General features: G+C 39.9%; 1 protein-coding gene across 8 annotated transcripts in view; it reads right to left on the bottom strand.

Annotated features, from left to right (window-relative positions):
- The window catches only part of kif21a (kinesin family member 21A), a 57854-nt gene extending 39091 nt beyond the window's left edge, over window positions 1–18763 (bottom strand). For 4 of the 8 annotated variants that reach the window (XM_034587727.1, XM_034587725.1, XM_034587730.1 and 1 more), the window contains exon 1: window positions 18349–18762. In XM_034587727.1, the coding sequence (XP_034443618.1) occupies window positions 18349–18392 (44 nt within the window). In that variant the 5' untranslated portion in view covers window positions 18393–18762. Of the gene's footprint in view, window positions 1–18348 lie in introns of all 8 variants that reach the window. The other 4 variants (XM_034587722.1, XM_034587723.1, XM_034587724.1 and 1 more) reach the window with 2 other exon arrangements.
- Between the last annotated feature and the right edge of the window lie 546 nt (window positions 18764–19309).

Below are 19309 nucleotides of genomic sequence, written 5' to 3'. Positions count from 1 at the left end.
GTGTCGTAGTCAAAAAGAAATCCAGCACTTATCAAAGCTTTCATTCAATGTTTCCCCGAAAAACTGTATCATCGTGTCTTTTTGTTCATGCTGGCCTGAAACACTCGGCACTCTGTGTGACATAAAGGATGGGGTTGCCATGGCGACTGGCAATAGAAGCGGTAATGGAATCGAAGAGTTAACGTCATAATCCGATCCCAGCAGGATATAATGCCGGTCTGGCAGAATAAAGGGTGCCAGGGGGAGGGGCATGTGGGAGAGATGAACTTGCTCAGTGTACTGCTGCCCGTAATATACTCCAGGATGAGGTTAATTCACTGCAGAGTGCAGACCCAACTTCTGAGTAAGTCGACGTTTCCTCAGTCTTTTATCATATAATTATTCTTAACCCACAGGATCATTGTTACTGATCTCAAGTCAACCACAACAGACCTTATTTATCCTCTCTGTTCCATAAAGAGCCAACAGCAGTCATACGTTCATTTAGAGGATGTGACAAATTCATTAACTGAGGTCATAAACAGAGTTAGCCTTGGTCCAAGCGCTACGGCCTTCTGCTGCCTGTATCCTGTGCTTATTCAGCATCAGTTAGACCAAGGTTTGCGAGTACATTTAACTCAACATGTCAGCAGTTTCTGTTCAGGCCATTTACAAAGTTGACAAAGAAGTCAATTTTTATTTAAAGCTAGAGTTGGTAATCCAGGAGGAGTATATTTCACCCCCTCCCACCAGCTCTCTGATCAAAGCCACACCCCCAAAAGACATGAACGTGCACAAAGCTGCATAAAGCTTCATTAACTTGAACATAAAACTAATTTTCTCATACAAAACTATTACGTCGATAAGTGCTCATTTATCCTTTAACTACACCTCACAACCACAGAAGAAAGTTCTGATTTACCACCGCAGGCAGTGGTAAACACAGGCTACATACTAGAAGTGCCATGGTAACGTTAGTATCCATAGAAGCTAGCCAGTAGCATCTGTGCACTGCCTGCAACAGGCAGATCTTTTTCTCCTGTGTAACGGTGGTGTTTTCTCTAAAACTAGTGTATAGCCTAAAGAAAGTAAATAATACATCACTGTGTCTGACTGTGTCTTTCTTAAATTTGCAGTCATTTGATTGTGTTAAGAAACTCTGCTGTTGAATGATACTCACACTACAACTGACATGGAGAGACATTACTATCAGGCATTACAGGGCTCATGGCAGATCCATAGCTGACTACTCATTTGCAAGACTGGGAATTTTGTGGCGCTGTGTCATTCTCTGCCCACATGCATACTTAACATTCAGCGTAGAAATGTATACTAGAGTTTTAAAGATGTTTTTATGGTAGGACACTATGCGTGACAATTTTCTCATCAGCGTTAAATGCACGGCCTGCAAATGTTATACTTTGCAGCCAATTAATGGTAAATTTAAGACCCTAATTTTTTCCATTTTACCCGGTGACAACTACTAAAAGCAGACTTTTCTGTGACTTGCTAACTTCTGGCTATCGTCTCTGTTTCAGCAGTGTATGTCTTTCCAGCTAGTGAAGACAACAGTCATGTGCAGTGAGAGGGTGCGCGCAGGCAGGCAGGTCGGTTAGTGACAGACCGGTACACGAGCAAATCATTTCATTCAGACCAAATGAAATGATTCGTTGAATTGAAATTAGTGTTTATTAAAGTTCTGCAAGAGCCACAGCCACCAGCTTTTTTCCTTTCTTTTTTTTATTGAATGCTATCGTGACTTGAACAGGATTACAACAAATAAGATAAAAAGTGTTTCAGAAAAGACTTACCAACCCTTCCTTTAGGTACTGGTTGAAAAATATATATGTGCAATGAAAAATCTGTTTTGGACGTTTGTGTTATTGGGTTTTAAAATCTGTTAAACATTGGGCTGAATGTTAAAAAATAATAATGATTATCGCAATACAATTGTCATCAATAGCAAGATAACAAAAGTACATTGTATATCATTAAATGCTTATTTATATTAACAATAGATGGGACTCTGGGACAATGTGTTTTTCTTTGTGTGAGCTCCTTTACTCTCTTATCTTATTTAGTGATGCCAGGGAAACACCATTTCATTCTGCCTGCACAACTGTTGTATGTCTGGTAAAATGACAATGACCAATTTAATTTGATTATTGATCATTCAAACACACTCAGCACAGTGAGGAGGTATAAAACATAGGATCTTCCTCAGACTTGTAAAAAAAAAAAAAATTGTTTTAGAGAAATGTTTAAAACCATAACCTTTACTGGGGATAACCTATCAACTATCTATTTTTATATTGATCAATTTTTTGGCCACATGCTCATCCCTCATTCAGATAGAGAAGGGAAATAAATCTGCCTCTAAAACTTTCAAATATCAGAGATGTCAAGAATCAGGGATCTGTGTAACCCATAACACAAATGTAGAAGTACATACAGTATGTTTCCCCATTAAATCAATGGAAACAAAGGCTGTTTTGACATCAGTTCAGAGCCTAATCCTCAAACAGGTAAAAGCGCATCCCTCTGTGGTGAGACGGCGTGAACCCTTGCTCCTTAAATCCTTCCTGCAAAGCTTAAAGACTGCAGTGAAGGATTGAGACCAGAAGACCCCTGCACCTAAATGTGAAATTACTGAGAAAGTGGGCCTGACACTAATGCCTTTATTAAAACTCTAAACGCACTTACATTTCTCAATAATAATCAGAAGATAAATATGACAGCATATTAATGATATCATACCATTTTATTAAGCATATGCACTTAAAGGGCTTACTCTTATCTTTAATATTAAAATAATGGAAAGGAAATGTTTAAATGCTGTGTCATTTAATGGTCAGAGTTGAGAAGAATGCTAAGTTCTCATAAATTTCATTTTTCAGCTGAGACAGTGAATTAAATACCTTATAACTAGAATGGCAATCAGTAGAGCACATACCTCTAGTTTCCTTAAATTCAATCGAGATGCACCAAATTTCACACATATAGATATTAGTTCCCTAAATGTGCCTAATTTTTCTGCAAGATCCATTAATTATTCCCTGAGAAATCAGACAAAATGTAATCGGCACCAAAACATAATGTGTTCTTCCATGACCCATACGACATCCTTCCACACACTTTAATGGAAATCTGCTCCGTTGTTTTTGTGTAATCTTAGTAACTATTAAACAAACCAACAAAAACAGACAGATGTGAAAACAACCTCCTTGCCGGAGATGTTAAATCAAGGTGTTTCCATACAGTGAAGCAAAGACCCAGTAAATCTAACAGTACATTGCCACAAACAGTCTTCTTCTTGATGTGAAGTGTACATATCTATTATATAAGCAAAATCTACCAATTTCAAAAGTTTTACGATTTTGCAATGTATCAGTTATCCAAACCCTACAGGGTGAGTTAACTTCGTTGTCCACCAGCTGATTACTAAGGGCTGCAGCACACTAGAGGATTTTCCACTCTTGATATCTTCTTCTGTTTTTTTTTATGGCAGTTGGCAAATAACTTTTAGGTGCATTACTGCCACCTTCTGAACTGGAGTGTGGAACACTTGCGTAATTTAATGTGAATTCAGAAGAAGACAAACATGGAGGAGGGCAGACGTGTGTTCTGTTTGCAGTAAAACAAAAAAGCAAAAAAGAACTATGGATGTAGTCATGGCTGATAAGGCTTATACACTTTGCAGCTCGAGTTGGAGGTGAGTTGGAATTGTATCCTTGTTTTAGGTCGCAGTATTGTACTTGTAAAGCAGATAATCAGCACCGAGTGACCTCCAGTCGGGAACGCCCCCGCGATTGTCCGAAGGGGCAAATCTGGTCTAAAATTAGCCCGATTACCCTCTTGTGGGCAAAAGCCTTTAAAAAAGCTCTTCATTGAACCCATTTATCAAAGTAGTCTTATTTCTGGGTGTGTTGGAGAACAAATTCATCACATAATCTAACACAAGGCCAGAGCTTGCAACAACAAGAGACACACCCAGACGTCTGGCAGGGCACACAGCCTGTTTCATAATCTGCACATGAAGTTCACAGAGGCAGAGACAACCCTGTTGTCTGACCTGAGCTCATTGGTTCATCATGCTGTAATAATAAAGCTGTGGATACGCATGGACATCCGACTGATCTTGGAAAATGTGCTTTGAAAAACAAACAAGGCTGCAGTGAATCCCTGTGGAACGCTGATAACGGCTTTACGGTTTCCTGCAGGTCAGGGGTCAGGCAGCAGACCACCCCATCATTATCAGGGGTGGGATGGGGGAGGTCAGGCAACAGGAGGTGTCACCAAGGGATCATCTGTAGCTGTCAACATGGAACAGGAACACCACCAGGCAGGCCAGGGCCAGTGTCTGAGGGAACATTAGTCCTTTCTATTGCTCATTGGCAGATGTTGTATGCAGACATACATACAGCATTTCATCTTCGGGTAGCCAAATTACATGTGTCGAAGATTTTGTGGTTTAGGTCCATTTTATTTAATTTTTTTTCCATAAGTATTCATTGTCTTTTTTTGGGCCTCTTTCACCCAGTATTACAGAACATAGACCACAGTCAGAGGCAGATTATCCAAATTTACCACATATTTGACTGGAAAGGTCGCTGAGACCTTGTTACCTCCACCAAAGACCTTACATTTTTGTCTATTTCCCAATGAATAAGTCATTGATGAAAATCAGGCATATTTAGGGTACAAATTGGTTTAGATCCAAATAAAAATCTGGATCTGGTTAATCTTGATGTGGTTTCGTGGGGGACAGGAATTTTTCTGCTGCTGTATGGTAACAAACCTGTAACTACCACCAACATGTAGCTGAAAATCAACAGTTTCTATGTATCTTCAATGGTACAAAAACTTGATCTAAATTAACCGTATGGATTTCATGCAGAATTTCAGTGGGGGAACTGCTGGGTCTTGGTGAAGGTACTTTACTGAGTGCTATTCCAGTTTTGTATTTTAATAATGCTTATTTGCAAAAAAATGTAATACAAAAATAGCACCATTCGCTCTGCTGAATTTGCCTTCCCTATAGCTTCTTATTCAAGTTCTCTCTCCCAACTCAGATACCCAAGCTAAAGTTGCAATAAGAACAATACTAAGGATGAAAAGTCATTGTTTCCTAAATTTAGTGTTTGATTATACCTATAGAGTAGTTTTGAAAGAGGACAGGTCACCTCAATGCTGTTACATTTGAAATCGCTCTGTTCACACCTGACACATCACATCGGACTGAAACATTAAAAAAAAATAAAAACAACGTCTGGTGCAGCCAAAGAAAAGATAGATCAGACTTTCACTTTTAATCATCACATTAGTGAAAACTGATGGTACAGTGATGTTTTTAAAGCCCCCCCCTTCTTGTAGTCTGGCTGACACACTATATTTGTGGACACACCAGTGTACTATCAATGTGACATCCTTTTCTGGAGTGAACACACACACACACACACACACACACACACACACACACACACACACACACACACACACACACACACACACACACACACACACACACACACACACACACACACACACACACACACACACACACACACACACACACACACGTTTAATTTGGACCATAGCACAACAAATAAACTAACACAGTATAAAGTTATCTGATATCAGTAATATACAGCAGGTCTGGAGACATAATGAAGCCAAGCAGCTCATATAACAGCAGCATGGCCTAAAAGCTACAGTCATTAGCAGTTAAACCAGTCAACATCTCACTCAACCTTATTATGGCTGATTCATCGCTATTTGAATATGATGCTGATGCTGTAGAAGAATTAAATATGAGCAAGGAGTTTATTGCGACAAGACCCAAATCTTCTGGCTTTTTAGATCCTGCATGAATGTTTAACTGCACATGTAAATACAACCAGGATACAAATACCAGCTGGCAAAGAAGACACATTTAAACAAAGCCATCTAGAGCTGCCACTGGCTTCTCTGTTTCTCTTAAGGGGTTTCAAAGTCATTCAAACATTAGTTTAACAATAAATTATCTTTGCTAAACACATTATAAAAAGCATTAGTTAAAGATGTATAGCCAGCAGCTGCTTTCTTGTTAGAGCAGATTTGTGGAAAACATTCTCAGAAGGCAATAAGATAACATGTTCATCCGGAGTCTCTTTGCCTATTCATACAAAATTTGAATATTGTGGAAAAGTAGTTTTTTTCAAAATTCATTCAATGTAAAGTGAAATATTTTAATTATAATTTATTTTGATTTTGATTGCTGCTCATGAAAAAAAACACATCTCAAAATATTCAAAGATTTCCTAAAGTAAACCTAAATAAAGAATTTACAGTCTACCGTCTGTATTTTCATTTATGCACTCAATACTTGGTCAGTGCTACTTAAAATGACTGCATCAATGTGGTGGGGATTAGTCTGTGGCACTGCTGAGAAGTTACTGAAGCCCAGGTAGTATTGATGACAGCCTTTAGCTCGTCTGTATTGTCAAGACAATACAGACGAGCTAAAGGCTGTCATCAGAAATTCTATGGGGCTCAGTTCAGTCGAGTGTGCTGGCCAGTCAAGCACGGTAATATCATGGTCATGGTCATATCATGGCACTGTTGGCTGCTAAGTCCTGCTGGAAAAGGAAATCGGCATCTACATAAAGCTTGTCAGCAGACGGAAGCATGCAGTGCTCTAAAATCTCCTGGTAGACAGCTTTATAGACTTTGGACATATAACTCACAGCGAACCAGCACCAGCATATAGCACGGCACCCCAAATCATCCGGTGTTTTGGAGGCAGTAACTATTGAAATTAAAATGCATGTAATTATTGAGTCTGGGATATATAACATTTTAATTTTCTTAAAGAACGGAACTCTTTCACAATATTCTTACTTTATGAGATGATCTTATACACCACAGGCTTACAATGAGCATCTACGTAATTTCAAAACATGGATCAAATGTATTATTCAATACTAATATTCAAAACTGGGATTTCTCTCAGACAAAAGCTACAGACTACACAGGCTTTTCCTTATATTAATATATTTAATTGTTTGTATTGTTTTCAATATTCACTTTTTGGGCTTTAATAGTTAGCCCACAATAGTGAGGGCCCAGTGAATGAGTAGGGGGAGAGATGTACAACAACATGCCACAAAGGTCCTCAGCTGCATGGAAACCAAAAAACACTTTTACTGTGATTGTACGTTGCTTCGTAATTTTAAAGCTCTGCAGTTAAATAAATGAGTCGCTCACTGTCCCCTAAAAATAACTGCTACCTCAAATTGAGTTTTGAAAATAATAATGTCACATTATGTTCAGAAACAATCTTCCAGAAATGTTCAATATACAATGCAATTTACAGATCAAAATTTGGTGACATGGAAGAAGTTTCCTCAATAATTCCACTTGCTCCACAGGGCTCGTATGACCGAGTCATGCCAGGACTGCAGTGTCATTCAACCATGAATTGTTGACACAGGAGTCCCATCGCTGTGTCAGCCAACTACACAAAAGCTACCCCTGAAAATATGGAGTGTGTGTGTGTGTGTGTGTGTGTGTGTGTGTGTGTGTGTGTGTGTGTGTGTGTGTGTGTGTGTGTGTGTGTGTGGGGGGGAAAGTGAGGGACACATCAGCTCGCCGCCATCTGCAGCTTTCAAGGCAGCCAGATAGCAGATAATAGGTTAGGCAAACACACCAGTCGAGGTCGAGTGGAAGTCAGTTCAGCTCTGCAGTTAACCGTTTGTATCTCATGTCAGATATGCAATTCCATTTTGGTGGCCGATCAACGCTAGATTCAAATGACTCACATCTCATATATATGCAGATTCAGACAGCTGCTTCATGACTCCGGCAGGTGGTGAGGGGTCGTTTGCATATGCTTCCTTAAGAGGCGTTTTATCCACGCCTGCATTTTCAGCGCAAGACACACTCTGACAAGCTCGTTGTACAATTTGAGGTGTGTGAAGGAAGTGGCTGCCTGCACACATCATGATCTCAAAGTTTTCACTCCAGAGGGTCTCTTGCTGTTTTCCACATGAGCTCATTCGGACACTCCCCAGCGCCAAAAACTGCAGCCTCCAACATGGCCACACGGTTGAATCAACACCTCTATATAAATATTTCAACAAATACATTTTATTGCAGATTTATTGCAGACACCAATAACTGCATACTGAATTATCACTTTAAAGAAATAATAGCAGCAAACCCCTTATATTTGAGCAGCTATAACTTGAAAATGTTTGGCAAACCGAGATTTTAGATTAATCATTTAAAAGTGCAGAATAATAATATATATTTTTTTTAAGTTTGAATGTTTATGATTTACATTTACTAATCCAGATTTGATTTCTCTAAATTCCATCCGAAGTAAGGCAGTAGTGCACTCTAAGCTTTGTGCTGACATTATTAGAATAAATTAGAATAAAACTGTAAATTGAGAAAATATTTACCAGGAAAAATGCTAATTGAATGTAGCGCACACTCCTCTAACATTTTATAGACTAAAGAAAAGATTGTATGGTATGATCATTGATTGCAGCCCTGTCTGAAATTAAGGCCATTTTAACACCTTAAAGTCTGGACCATAGTCTGAACCAAGATGTCTTTGTTACATTGTTGACATTTAATCCCATTAGTTTTGGTTTCACATTGTAATTTAGGAAATGGACTAAAGACTTTTGTATGACATACGTACGCCAATTCACATCACCTACATCTGCTGCCTCTGGCTATATACCATCGAAAAAAGTAGTCTATTAATTTGAATGGAGAAAATGAATGGACCAGGTCACTTTGTTAATTTGGTTGCCACTGTTATATCATAATGGTATTACAACCAGCAAAATGAACATCCTCTTCATTGAAACATTATATTGTTGGAGGCTACTACAAGCAACCCTGCGAGCTGCTTCGGCTTCCATCTCTTCTATTGTTTAATTCTTTCTCAACTTTTTAATTTATCCTCAAGTCCAAAGTATCCACACAAAAATATGAAATTGCAAACGAATAGGTCCAAAGTTCAGTTTGATCCAGACGGAGACGGCTTCTTGGAGTCTGACTGAATTTTGTTCTGTTTCACACCTGTTATTTTGGTACGGACTAAACTGACAAGTCAGATGGTTCGGACCAAACAAGGTAGGTGTGAAAGCCCCCTTAGTTTTAAACATACCAGTTTTAATAAAATGTATCATACAAATCCAGCCACTGATGTCTGATATGTTACAGATATAACCTCACATATCATGTTTATGGACAGATACGGTTTCACAAGTTATAGCAGCTCACTTGAACAGAGAAAATACATCCATTCCCATTAACTGCAGTGACAGTTTCTTGACATAAATAACAAGGTGGCAGCTCACAATACAAACAGAGCTATTTGTGACTATCTGAGGCCTATTCGTGACTTTCCACTGGCAGTTTGATGATAGAAGTTAAGTTTGATGATAGAAGTTAAGTTACATCCAAATCGTATTTGTGGCACCAGTTCCACATTTAGACCTAATCCATTATAGCCTCTAGTCCTTAACTGGACGCGTCTGTGCAGGGAGGAAGGGGCCGACATCAAGCAGAGCTATGCTGGAGTCTTAGGTGGAAACTTAAGCAAGGTGGAGGAAAATGTCAAAAGACTGAGTAGAGTGCAAATAACAGCAGCAGAGTGAACAACATCATTACAATGGGTGTGGTGTGCATGTAAGTTGCTGTATAATTACTGAGTACATCCAATCTATTTTGCATGAAAAGCTTGTTTCATAAGTGCTGCATAATTTCAAGAGGGTGGTGGTGGTGGTAGGAAATCTAGTCCTTGTCATAAACATGTCCACATGTGGTGCATGCGGCTCCACAGTCGAGGGCTCTCGGTACTGGTACAGATGCGACTGGCAGAAATGTGCTGACTCCTTAGAGGTTGCGATATAGATAACTGAGGTCTTCCAGCAATGCCGACATGAATCTATTCTGGGGGAAGTTGAGTTTAAGTGTAGGCTATGCTTAGAATCGTCTTGGAATGGAGGAGCCTTCTGTCTAGAAAGAGGTCCCAAAGGCAAAACAGTGGAGACGCATAGAAGTTCCACTTTAACTATGGCACTACAGGGCGGCCGGTCACCTAAGTCTAACACTTACGATGTCGGGAAATTTAAGTCTAGCTGTGGAAAGAAGTTTATACCCCGGCTACATTGCCTAGATTTACTTTCCTTGAGTTACTCTACTGTTGCAACTAACAGTTGTTTGTTTTATTTTTATGAAATAACCTATTGATTATTAATATGATTACGCAAATAATGACTTAAAACTGCTTGATTTGTTTGAGTATGTCTAAATCCCAAATATATTTAATTCACAAAATAAAAAATAAGAAAACACAGAGTCTTCACATTCAACAAGCTGGAACCAGATAATGTTTAGGATCTTTGATAATTGACTTAAACAGCTGAGTAATGATTAAAATTGCATCAATTAATTGATTGTTTCAGTTCTAGCTGCTCATAAGCTAGTTAGCTTAGATATAATAATAATAATAATAATAATAATAATAATAATAGAGGATTCATTAACAAAGCGGATAAACAATTAAAGCAATTCATTAAGCAAAATATTTGTAAACATTTACTCCCTGGAAATTTGCTGCCGTTATCTGTTTTGTATCATTCCAAATTGAATATTTTGGGGTTCTGGATTGGCATTTGGACAAAACAAGCATACAAAGACCAATCGCCTCAAGCTCTGGATACTCGTAAAGGATGTTTGACAATATTTCTTAACAATCTATAGAGTGGACTGTAAACTTAGTTAACTGTTTCACTGAGGACAGTATATCACCCGAATGCCTTGATCCCAGGTACAGAAAGCACACAAGTCTATTACAATGAGCAACTTTAACTGCGACACTATAAACATATATTGACTTCACCATCAAATGAAGTAAGGTCAGCTATGTTACACTGTAATAAGCAGTCTATTAAAAGCTGGCCTGTGTTGAGCTACCGCTCCTCTTTCAGCCATATCCTCAGGCAAAGTGGGTATTATTCATAGCTTTCGTCTGTGTTACTTGGCTAGCACTTTAACACTTTGGCTAGTGCTTAAGAAGACAAGCAGCATGAGCAGAGAAGTAATACCGCTTGGTGTGAGCTCCCCTCAGGCTATTTCTCTCACAAAGGAATGGAGATCATGGCAGGAGTACACAGAGCTGGAAGGAAACAACGCAGGTCACAGCCAACAAGCATCGCTCCACACAATGCAACAAAGAATAACCCTGATGTTATGCTTGAACAATGTTTTTTAAAAGGTCGTCACTCCACATACTGTAAAACAACCATGAACAGTGGTTCCTGCTGTGTGTGCTTTTTAAATGCAGTTTACTGCAGCTGATCATCTTCCATTGCTACTGCAGACAGAAGTTATGTTATTCATCATTTTATTCATATTGTATTGACAATGCAGTTAATAATGTTGTTCTTGGAGCTGTTCAGTGATGTAATGCAAATAAAGTAAAGTGACAAATTGATGTGAGTTGGTGTCTCCTCAGCTGAATACAAGAGGCATCACCTTACAGAAGAGAGAACTATATTACAGTCATTACCCAGGACTTATAATGTTTAGAAAGGAGCCATTGCCATAATTTTATTGTATTATTACAATTATTATACATATCCCATCTGGCCTGAGAAACCCCTAGGTTCCCCCAGGGAGAGCTGGAAAGGGTGACTCGGGAGAATAACGTCTGGGATACCCTACTTAGCCAGCTACCTGCACAACCAGAGTCCACATAAGTGGAAGACAATGGATGGATTGGGTTAAAAAAATATATATATTATATCTGATATTTTCTTTGATCAATTGATTAATCATTTAATCACCTATAAAATATCACAAAATCTAAAAAGTCCAAACTTCCTAAAACCCAGAGCTTCAAATTGCTTGCTAGCTTGTTTTGTCTTATAGAAAAAAAACCTAATTCACAATTGAACACAGGGTGTCTATATCTATAGATAAGTTTAATACTCTTAGTATATTTATTACTTAGTTAGTTATAAGCTGCACTTACCACTGCCGATTGCTTTCTGGATATTGTATGATGTATGTGGTATGCTGTATTTTGTTGCAATTAGTGTGGACGATACATACTAATGCTTTTATGCACATGACATTTCTAACATTTAAATAAAATAACTTTAATTGAATTTACTAGTAAAAATATACTTTTCTATGAAAATATGCTCAAAGTAAACACATTTATTTCCATTCGATTTCACCGCCTTGATCTTCATCACAGCACAGTTGGCTTCATAAGCAATTCCAGACACCAGCTTTAACCACTACACGTTCCCATCATTCTCAAGCCACTTATCACCAAACTTGCATTTCCCCCATAGCTAGCAGGCTGGCTAACACCAGAACTAATTACTAATAAATCTTTCTTCTTTGGTTTGGCATAGCAAAGACATTTTCGAAATATTATTTGGCAGTGATTTGCCTAGAAAAAACTAAGACCCATCCAATCTGAATTTAAGACAATACTTTAAAATACGATTTATTGGTAAAAATAATAAATAATATACAATCTGTAACTTCGGCCACTTGGAGTCTAAATCAAAACAGTAACAAAAGACCTAGTTTGATGAGGTCATGACGCGTGGGAACATTGGAGATGATGTCTTCACCAGTGGTGATGAAAAATCTACTCAGGTGCAAATATTGATCACAGATTAGGTCATATAATTAAATTTAATTCACGTTATGTAAAAAAACTGCAATAAATAATCTAGATCCAATACAAGTGAACAATACAAATAATGGAAGGAATAAACAGACACCTAACTAGCTACAGTGTGTTTCTCCTCTGTCACATGCTATTTGAAGTTGTAGCAGAAAAGGGCAAAAACATGGGTAAAACAGATATGATGCAATTAACAGGGGATCAAATACCTCTAGGGACCCATAGCCATCCTGTGTACAAGACAAGAAAAACACACTGTCCTCGTATTTGAAAAACTCAAAATAGCTAATGCTCATCCTATTTGCTTTTAAATCAACTTAAGCTTTTAACTATCAAAATAATTGGATTAGTTTTGTTTTCAGGTTTACTACAATTAAATGGCCTCTAATGGTTTACAATTATCCTAATATCATTCCACTTCCAAAATAACATCTACATAGGGTGGTTAATTCATATTCACCTGCACATTTAGGATACACTGGGAGTAACACAGTAAACATGTATTTCTTTAAATAACATCTCTGTCATATCCAGTAGAAGACACCTGAGTCATATGCAGTGATATAAAGGAGGATTTGTGTTTGCTCAGTTCAGACTGAGTTTCTGTGGCCGCATGAAAACGTTATTGTGTGTATCGGGTTACATGTGGACTGGCAGAATTCACATTCCTGCCTCATACCATCAGCAGGTGTTTAACACAGGGATTGGCTTAAAAACTGTTCGCAGTATTAAAGTGTCATCTGTAGCACCACAGATGGGTATAAATACTGATTAAAAGGTAAAACAATGGGAAGAAATAGAGAGGAGCTAGAGACCAACACACACTTTTATATACACACCGACACACACACAGATTCACAGGGGCATGGGTGAGCAGCGAACTCCAGACTGACTTGGCTCAGTGGATGTGAACAAAGCACAGGGTCTGGAAAGGCTTTAGACTCTGTTGGGGCTTTGTGTTTGCATGGTGCTGCCATGGGTGACGAGCGTGCATCTCAAACGTCCTGTATCTGAGCTCCCACTGGTTCTCTGCCAGTCTCCCACTGGCCGTGCCCATGTTTTCGGCAAAAAATAACTATTCTACTGTTAAACTTCATCTTACTTTCACTCTTGTATTCATAATGTTATCACTTTGTCTTTTTATTCTCTGTCTGTTGCTTTCACAATTTGTCATGATGCCTTTTATATTTTATATAAAGCCCTATGAATTCCCTTTTTGAAATGTGCTATAAAAATAAACTTGCCTTCCATTCAAAGTGTAAACTTCTGGAAATATATTGTGACAAATCTTCAGGTTTTTCTACTCAACATGTAAAAAACTCTAAATGTTATGGCTATGTGCAGTTAAACGCTGCTCCTTGTGACTGCTTAAAAACAGTCACAATTCCCTATATGACCATGTTTTCAGCAGTTTTCTAATCTGCACCTCACATATCCTCTCAGCTGAGAGGCCCCCTTGCCTCTGTTTGCACTGTAAACCCCCACAGCTATTGTCACCTGTTGTCTCCTGTCAGCTGAGTTACAGCCTGCTCTGCTCTTTAAGTCATAGAAGATATCTGCGCTAATTGTGCAGCTCATTTTAACAAGCTTCTTCTACCACCATTAACCCTGCCTCTACAGTTGGCTCAGGAGCGACAATCTTAGAGATTTAGACCAGTTGCTGCATGCCTCCATGCCATTACATTAAGGTACGCCTGTAACTTAAGCCTTAAAGAGGTTTAGGGACCCATTTAATCTCATTATCATGATTGTTATGCTCCTCAGCTGAGAAGTGAAATCAACAAGTCCTCACAGGGAAGAAGAAAGGCTGAATTTCCATGATGAGATGTGTCTTTTGATAAAGTGGGCTGCCTCACGTTATTCAGGTGTTAATGAGCTTGGCAACAGCAGCTCAACTGCAGATATAAACAAAGTCGAAGTTGCTCCGCCACGCTTTGATCCGTGACGCTCATCTGTCACCACCTTAAGAATAAAGGGTAGCCGTATGTTTGTTGAAATGCAGTAATTGACTCAGCAGGCAGGTTCAACAAGTCTCTAGCTCCACCTGAGCCCTTCCCCTCAATGTACAACTACCATTTAAAACCAGTCATTGTGACATCCCGCACTGTGCAAATAAGCCGACCAGAGTGCAGTCTATACTGTGGCCTAAGAGGTTCACCGTGTGACTCTCTCTCAATGTACCGACCATGCTCGGTGAATGGGTAAACGCATGCTGTTGACGCAAAGGCACATTAAAGCAAATGTGTTGACCGTGAGTACAGGACGGCCTCTGTTAAGATAAGCTAGGGTCTTAAACCGATTCAACAACCTCAGCCAGACACCTCAGTCCTTAAGGCGACCCTATTTAAGGTCATTTGCTGGTCTCTAAGATTAGCTAAAGATTTTTTCCATTTACATGTGAGGCTTTTTGTTGACACACAGCAACTCCTGTGTAGCCAGGAGCATAAGCATGCCCAAATATCTGGGAGCTATTTGGGATTACGTGGAATTGAGGCAGCTGAGAGAATGAAGTGTCACGCCCAATCTGAACTGGTTGTACACGTGCACGGTGAGACTTGTCAACAGTCTTGATGAAGTGTTTTACCAGTTGGTAGCAGTTATAACATGCCACTGCAAAACGGGTTTCACAGATAAAAAGCAACATGTAAACTAATTACAACACTGGTTTTACAGGCATCACCCGAGCCAAAATGCTTCAAAAATTATTATTAGTAGAGGTCCAAAGCCTTAAATTACTACATGCATTTTACTGAGAGAGATAAAATGTGCTTTTTATTTTAGAACATTATATGACAAAGTGAAATGTAGTGTGCTAAAATCAGAGGCTGAACATTTTAGTTCCTGAACACAAAATATCCCCCTCTCACTGGATGAATGTTGTCCACACTTTTGTTGCAATTTGCTAGACGCTTTTAGAAAGTGCAAGTCATTTAAACCCATAATTATACACTTTTTGTCCGTTTTTAGTAAGAGGCCATGGTGTGAGCTTTGCAGTTCGACCTTCACATCCAACATCCTGTGTACTTTTGACATAATTAGAGACCTGGAATCAGACTGGTGAGATTTCAGCTCAATGATCAGTTTTGTGGCAGCAGTTAGTGGCCTTGTTATACTGTATTGCAATGTCCACTCAGTTGCCAGTTTATCTGATACGACTGGCAAAAACTAAAGCTGTCTAATAAAGCAGCCATGCAAAGAAAAACAACCTTTATGAACCTCTATAAGATTTTCAGTTTTTTGTTGAATCTGCTGTCCCAGGTGACGTGTGTCTCTACTTTAGGTGTCACAGGTGTTTGTCTATCTATTTTGTCCACCTTGCTTTAATTGTAGACTGAATGTCAGACAAACCTTTCTGTACAACACAATACAAATCAACAGCACTGCAAACATCCTCCACAATGATCACACAGTTGAAGCAACACCTCCCTAAAACAACTGCAATAAAAACTGAACATTACAAGCTTCATGAAGGTGTTGAAACCCAGAGCAACACCAATTCTATTCAAGGTGACAAGACGTTTCATTATGGTCGCCTTCTCTTTGCATCATATCCACTTTACCTGTGACTTTGTCTGTCTCTGCTATAACCTCCGGGGGAAATGACCTATGACGACGGAAATACACACTGCTAGCCAGTATGCAAGCCGGCACTTCTTTCCTTCCACTGTTTGTTTTGGTCACACGTAATGGATTGCGATCTTTCCCTGCCATTCGCTGCGTAACATGAATAAAACTTGACCATCAAAAATGAACATGATTTGTGCACATGTTGCGATTCACAACGTCATCAAACTGGGTCTTTGGTTAATGTTTTGATTGAAAGACACCTAGTGGTTGAAGTTACGTGTTGCACATTTAATCAAAAGAAAAATAAGTCAATATTCTCTGCTTTCAGATTCTGAACTGTGAATATTTTCATTTTCATTGTTCAAATAAATCATTTGAGGACATTTCCCAGCACTACTGGCAAGAGTGTGTGTTCTAAATTACAGTCCAGTGCAACAACAACAGCAACCACACGTCACATTACAGCCCAGAACTGGTTAAAACACCAGGGGAGTCTGAGCATAACCTGAACTTTCAGTGTGGTTATGTTAATCACAGGCCAGTGGTATTGTGTAGTCTCACATGAGCACAGGTGCTGTTATTTCTCTGGTTACTCAGTCCTAAAAGGGGTTTTCTGACCGTGCAGCTTCGGAGCTTCAAATCATTGTACAAAATCTCATCTCTGGCTATAAAGAGCGAAGAGCAATCGCTCTTTGATTTTTGAGGTATGTCACCTAAATCTGCCATTTCCTGATTAGTTATTATTTTGTGCAATAAAAGCTTTACTGTAACTATCTTAAGCCACCGTTGGAAAACCTTGGAGCCCATCAGCTATTGTCTGACCACAAAATAACCTCTGTGTTTTGGACCTTTAGGCCAAAACTCTGCCTTACGTTCTCGCCGATGCATTTTGGTCAACGTGTTCCACCTCTTTTGCTCTCCACATGGACTGTTTGCCTGTGGGCAACCAAAGCCTTCAAACGTGAGGGCGTCCAACCCTGAAATCTTGTCCCTCAGATCCCGACAGATTCTGCACACTCACATGTAGAGTCTGCATAAAGACATTACCTTTGGAACAACACAACAAGCCATCTACCAAACAACAGCAGCAGCCCACAAATGTCAGCTGCATTTGATCAAAATGTAGATTTCTCCAAATAGAATCAGGAAGCTCCGGACAAAAACGCTCCTCACACCCAATGATGATGCACTTTTGTGAGAAAGTGCATGTGACAGCGATGACTAGGAACAAATGAGAAAAGGCAAGGAAGGACAACTTGGAAAAAACACATGTAGAAGAAATAGGCAAGATGTATGTGACAATTAGCCTTTTTTTTTATAATATTCTCTGAATGGCCTTGAATGAGAGACAGGGAGAGAGACTGGTTTCACACTGTGCCATCATCCCTCATTGTGCCACCTCACCAGCTGGGTGGGAGCGGCCCACCTCAGCACAATAGCACACACTTATTAAATGCATGGACTTGGAGGACAGAGAGACGGATTTTGTGTCTGTTCCCAGGCTTTAATCACTGCGAGGGGCTGCAGACTACACGTCCACAAGCTGAAGAGAGACTCTGAGGGTGTTAGAGGAGCTGCACTGCCCTCTCCGTGAAACGTGGCTGTCAAGTGAAGCTCCTCTTTCATCGACTAACTGTCTCCCTGCAGGAGAGGAGAGAAAACAGGCCGATTGCATCTGTCTCTTCCTCTGACTGCTCGGCCCTTACAAAGGGTACCGTCCCTGCTGATGCGTGCCAGCGTGGAGACGGCGAGGCACGTGTGTGTGTGTGTGTGTACACCTGTGCAGTGACTGTGTCCATGCAAAGGAAACATACTGTGCTTCCACTTTAGGACAATGCAGAGAGGACAGAGGACAATGTCCTTTATGGTCGGGAGAAGCATCAAGAGGTGCTGGAGCTGGGTCAGCTTGCTAAGATGACGTGAGGCTGATGATATATAGACTGCGTGTGTGTGTGTGTGTGTGTTAGTGTGTGCGTGTGTTTGTGTGTGCGTGTGTTAGCAGATGATGGAGCTTCTAGGCCCGCAGCCCTGACTGACAGGTGGTACCGGTTAATTAACCCACATAGGAATGAGGAGATGTTACCGGGACTTACCTCAGCGCCACACGGACAGAGCTGTCATCCTGTCCCGTCGCCATGGTTCCTCGTACAAGAACCAGCAGGGAAAGAAAGAGCAAAAAGCGGATTTATCTGTCTTGGTCGTTTCCCCTGGAAAAACCGGAGAGGGAAAAAAAAAGTGCGCACTCCCCCCGAGCAACGGTGCCGCTCACCTCCACTTCAACACCGCCATTGCAACGCGCACAGAAACGAGCTCAGCGGTGTGTTCACCATGACATCAGCGAGGAGCTGAGGCTGCGTGTGTGCATCTCTGCGTAGTCCGGGCCCGGATGCTTCAGCGCCGGGTTCACTTCAGAGACACACCGCTGCGAGCTGCCCCGCGGACGTGCACGCGCGCACACACATGGATCAACAGCGTATACACACGCGCGCGCGGCCGAGTCTCTCCGCTCCGTTTACGCACCGGGGAGGAAACCGCAATGCGTCAGCAAGCCACGCCCACTGCGAAGCACCGGCTGCCTGGTGACGTCACAACGTGAGAGTAATCATGCATATTAAAAAGAAAGAAAGAAAGAAAGTAGGAAAGACAGAAAGTAAGAAATAAAAAAGAAAGAAGGAAAGGAAAGGAAGATCCAAAGAAATTAAGAGACTGAAAGAAAGAAGGAAAAACAGAAAGAAAGAATACTGTAGAGTAGTTGCTGGGCATAGGAGCTACACAGTTATTTTCATAAATCTTTAAAAGAACCTGTGTGACAAATTATACTGTCTCTATCTTTCAGTGTAGTCTTCAAAACTAGTTAAGTTTATTATTTAACCCAGTGATGGAAGAAGTGTTTATAATGTTTACTTCGGTAAATTAACTAATTTCCACCGTTGCTGCAAAAATATGTCAATTAATGCATCAGTTGATCGACTTAAAAAATGTATCAGCAGCTATTTTAATGATAGAGAATAAAATCAATAATACCTTTTGTTTTTTTAAGCAAACCCGTCAGTA

This window comes from Hippoglossus hippoglossus, chromosome 6 (assembly GCF_009819705.1).
Source record: "Hippoglossus hippoglossus isolate fHipHip1 chromosome 6, fHipHip1.pri, whole genome shotgun sequence".
NCBI classification, from domain to species: Eukaryota; Metazoa; Chordata; class Actinopteri; order Pleuronectiformes; family Pleuronectidae; genus Hippoglossus; species Hippoglossus hippoglossus.
The sequence above is the reverse complement of the archived record's forward strand: the minus strand, read 5'-3'. Positions and strand labels throughout refer to the sequence as shown.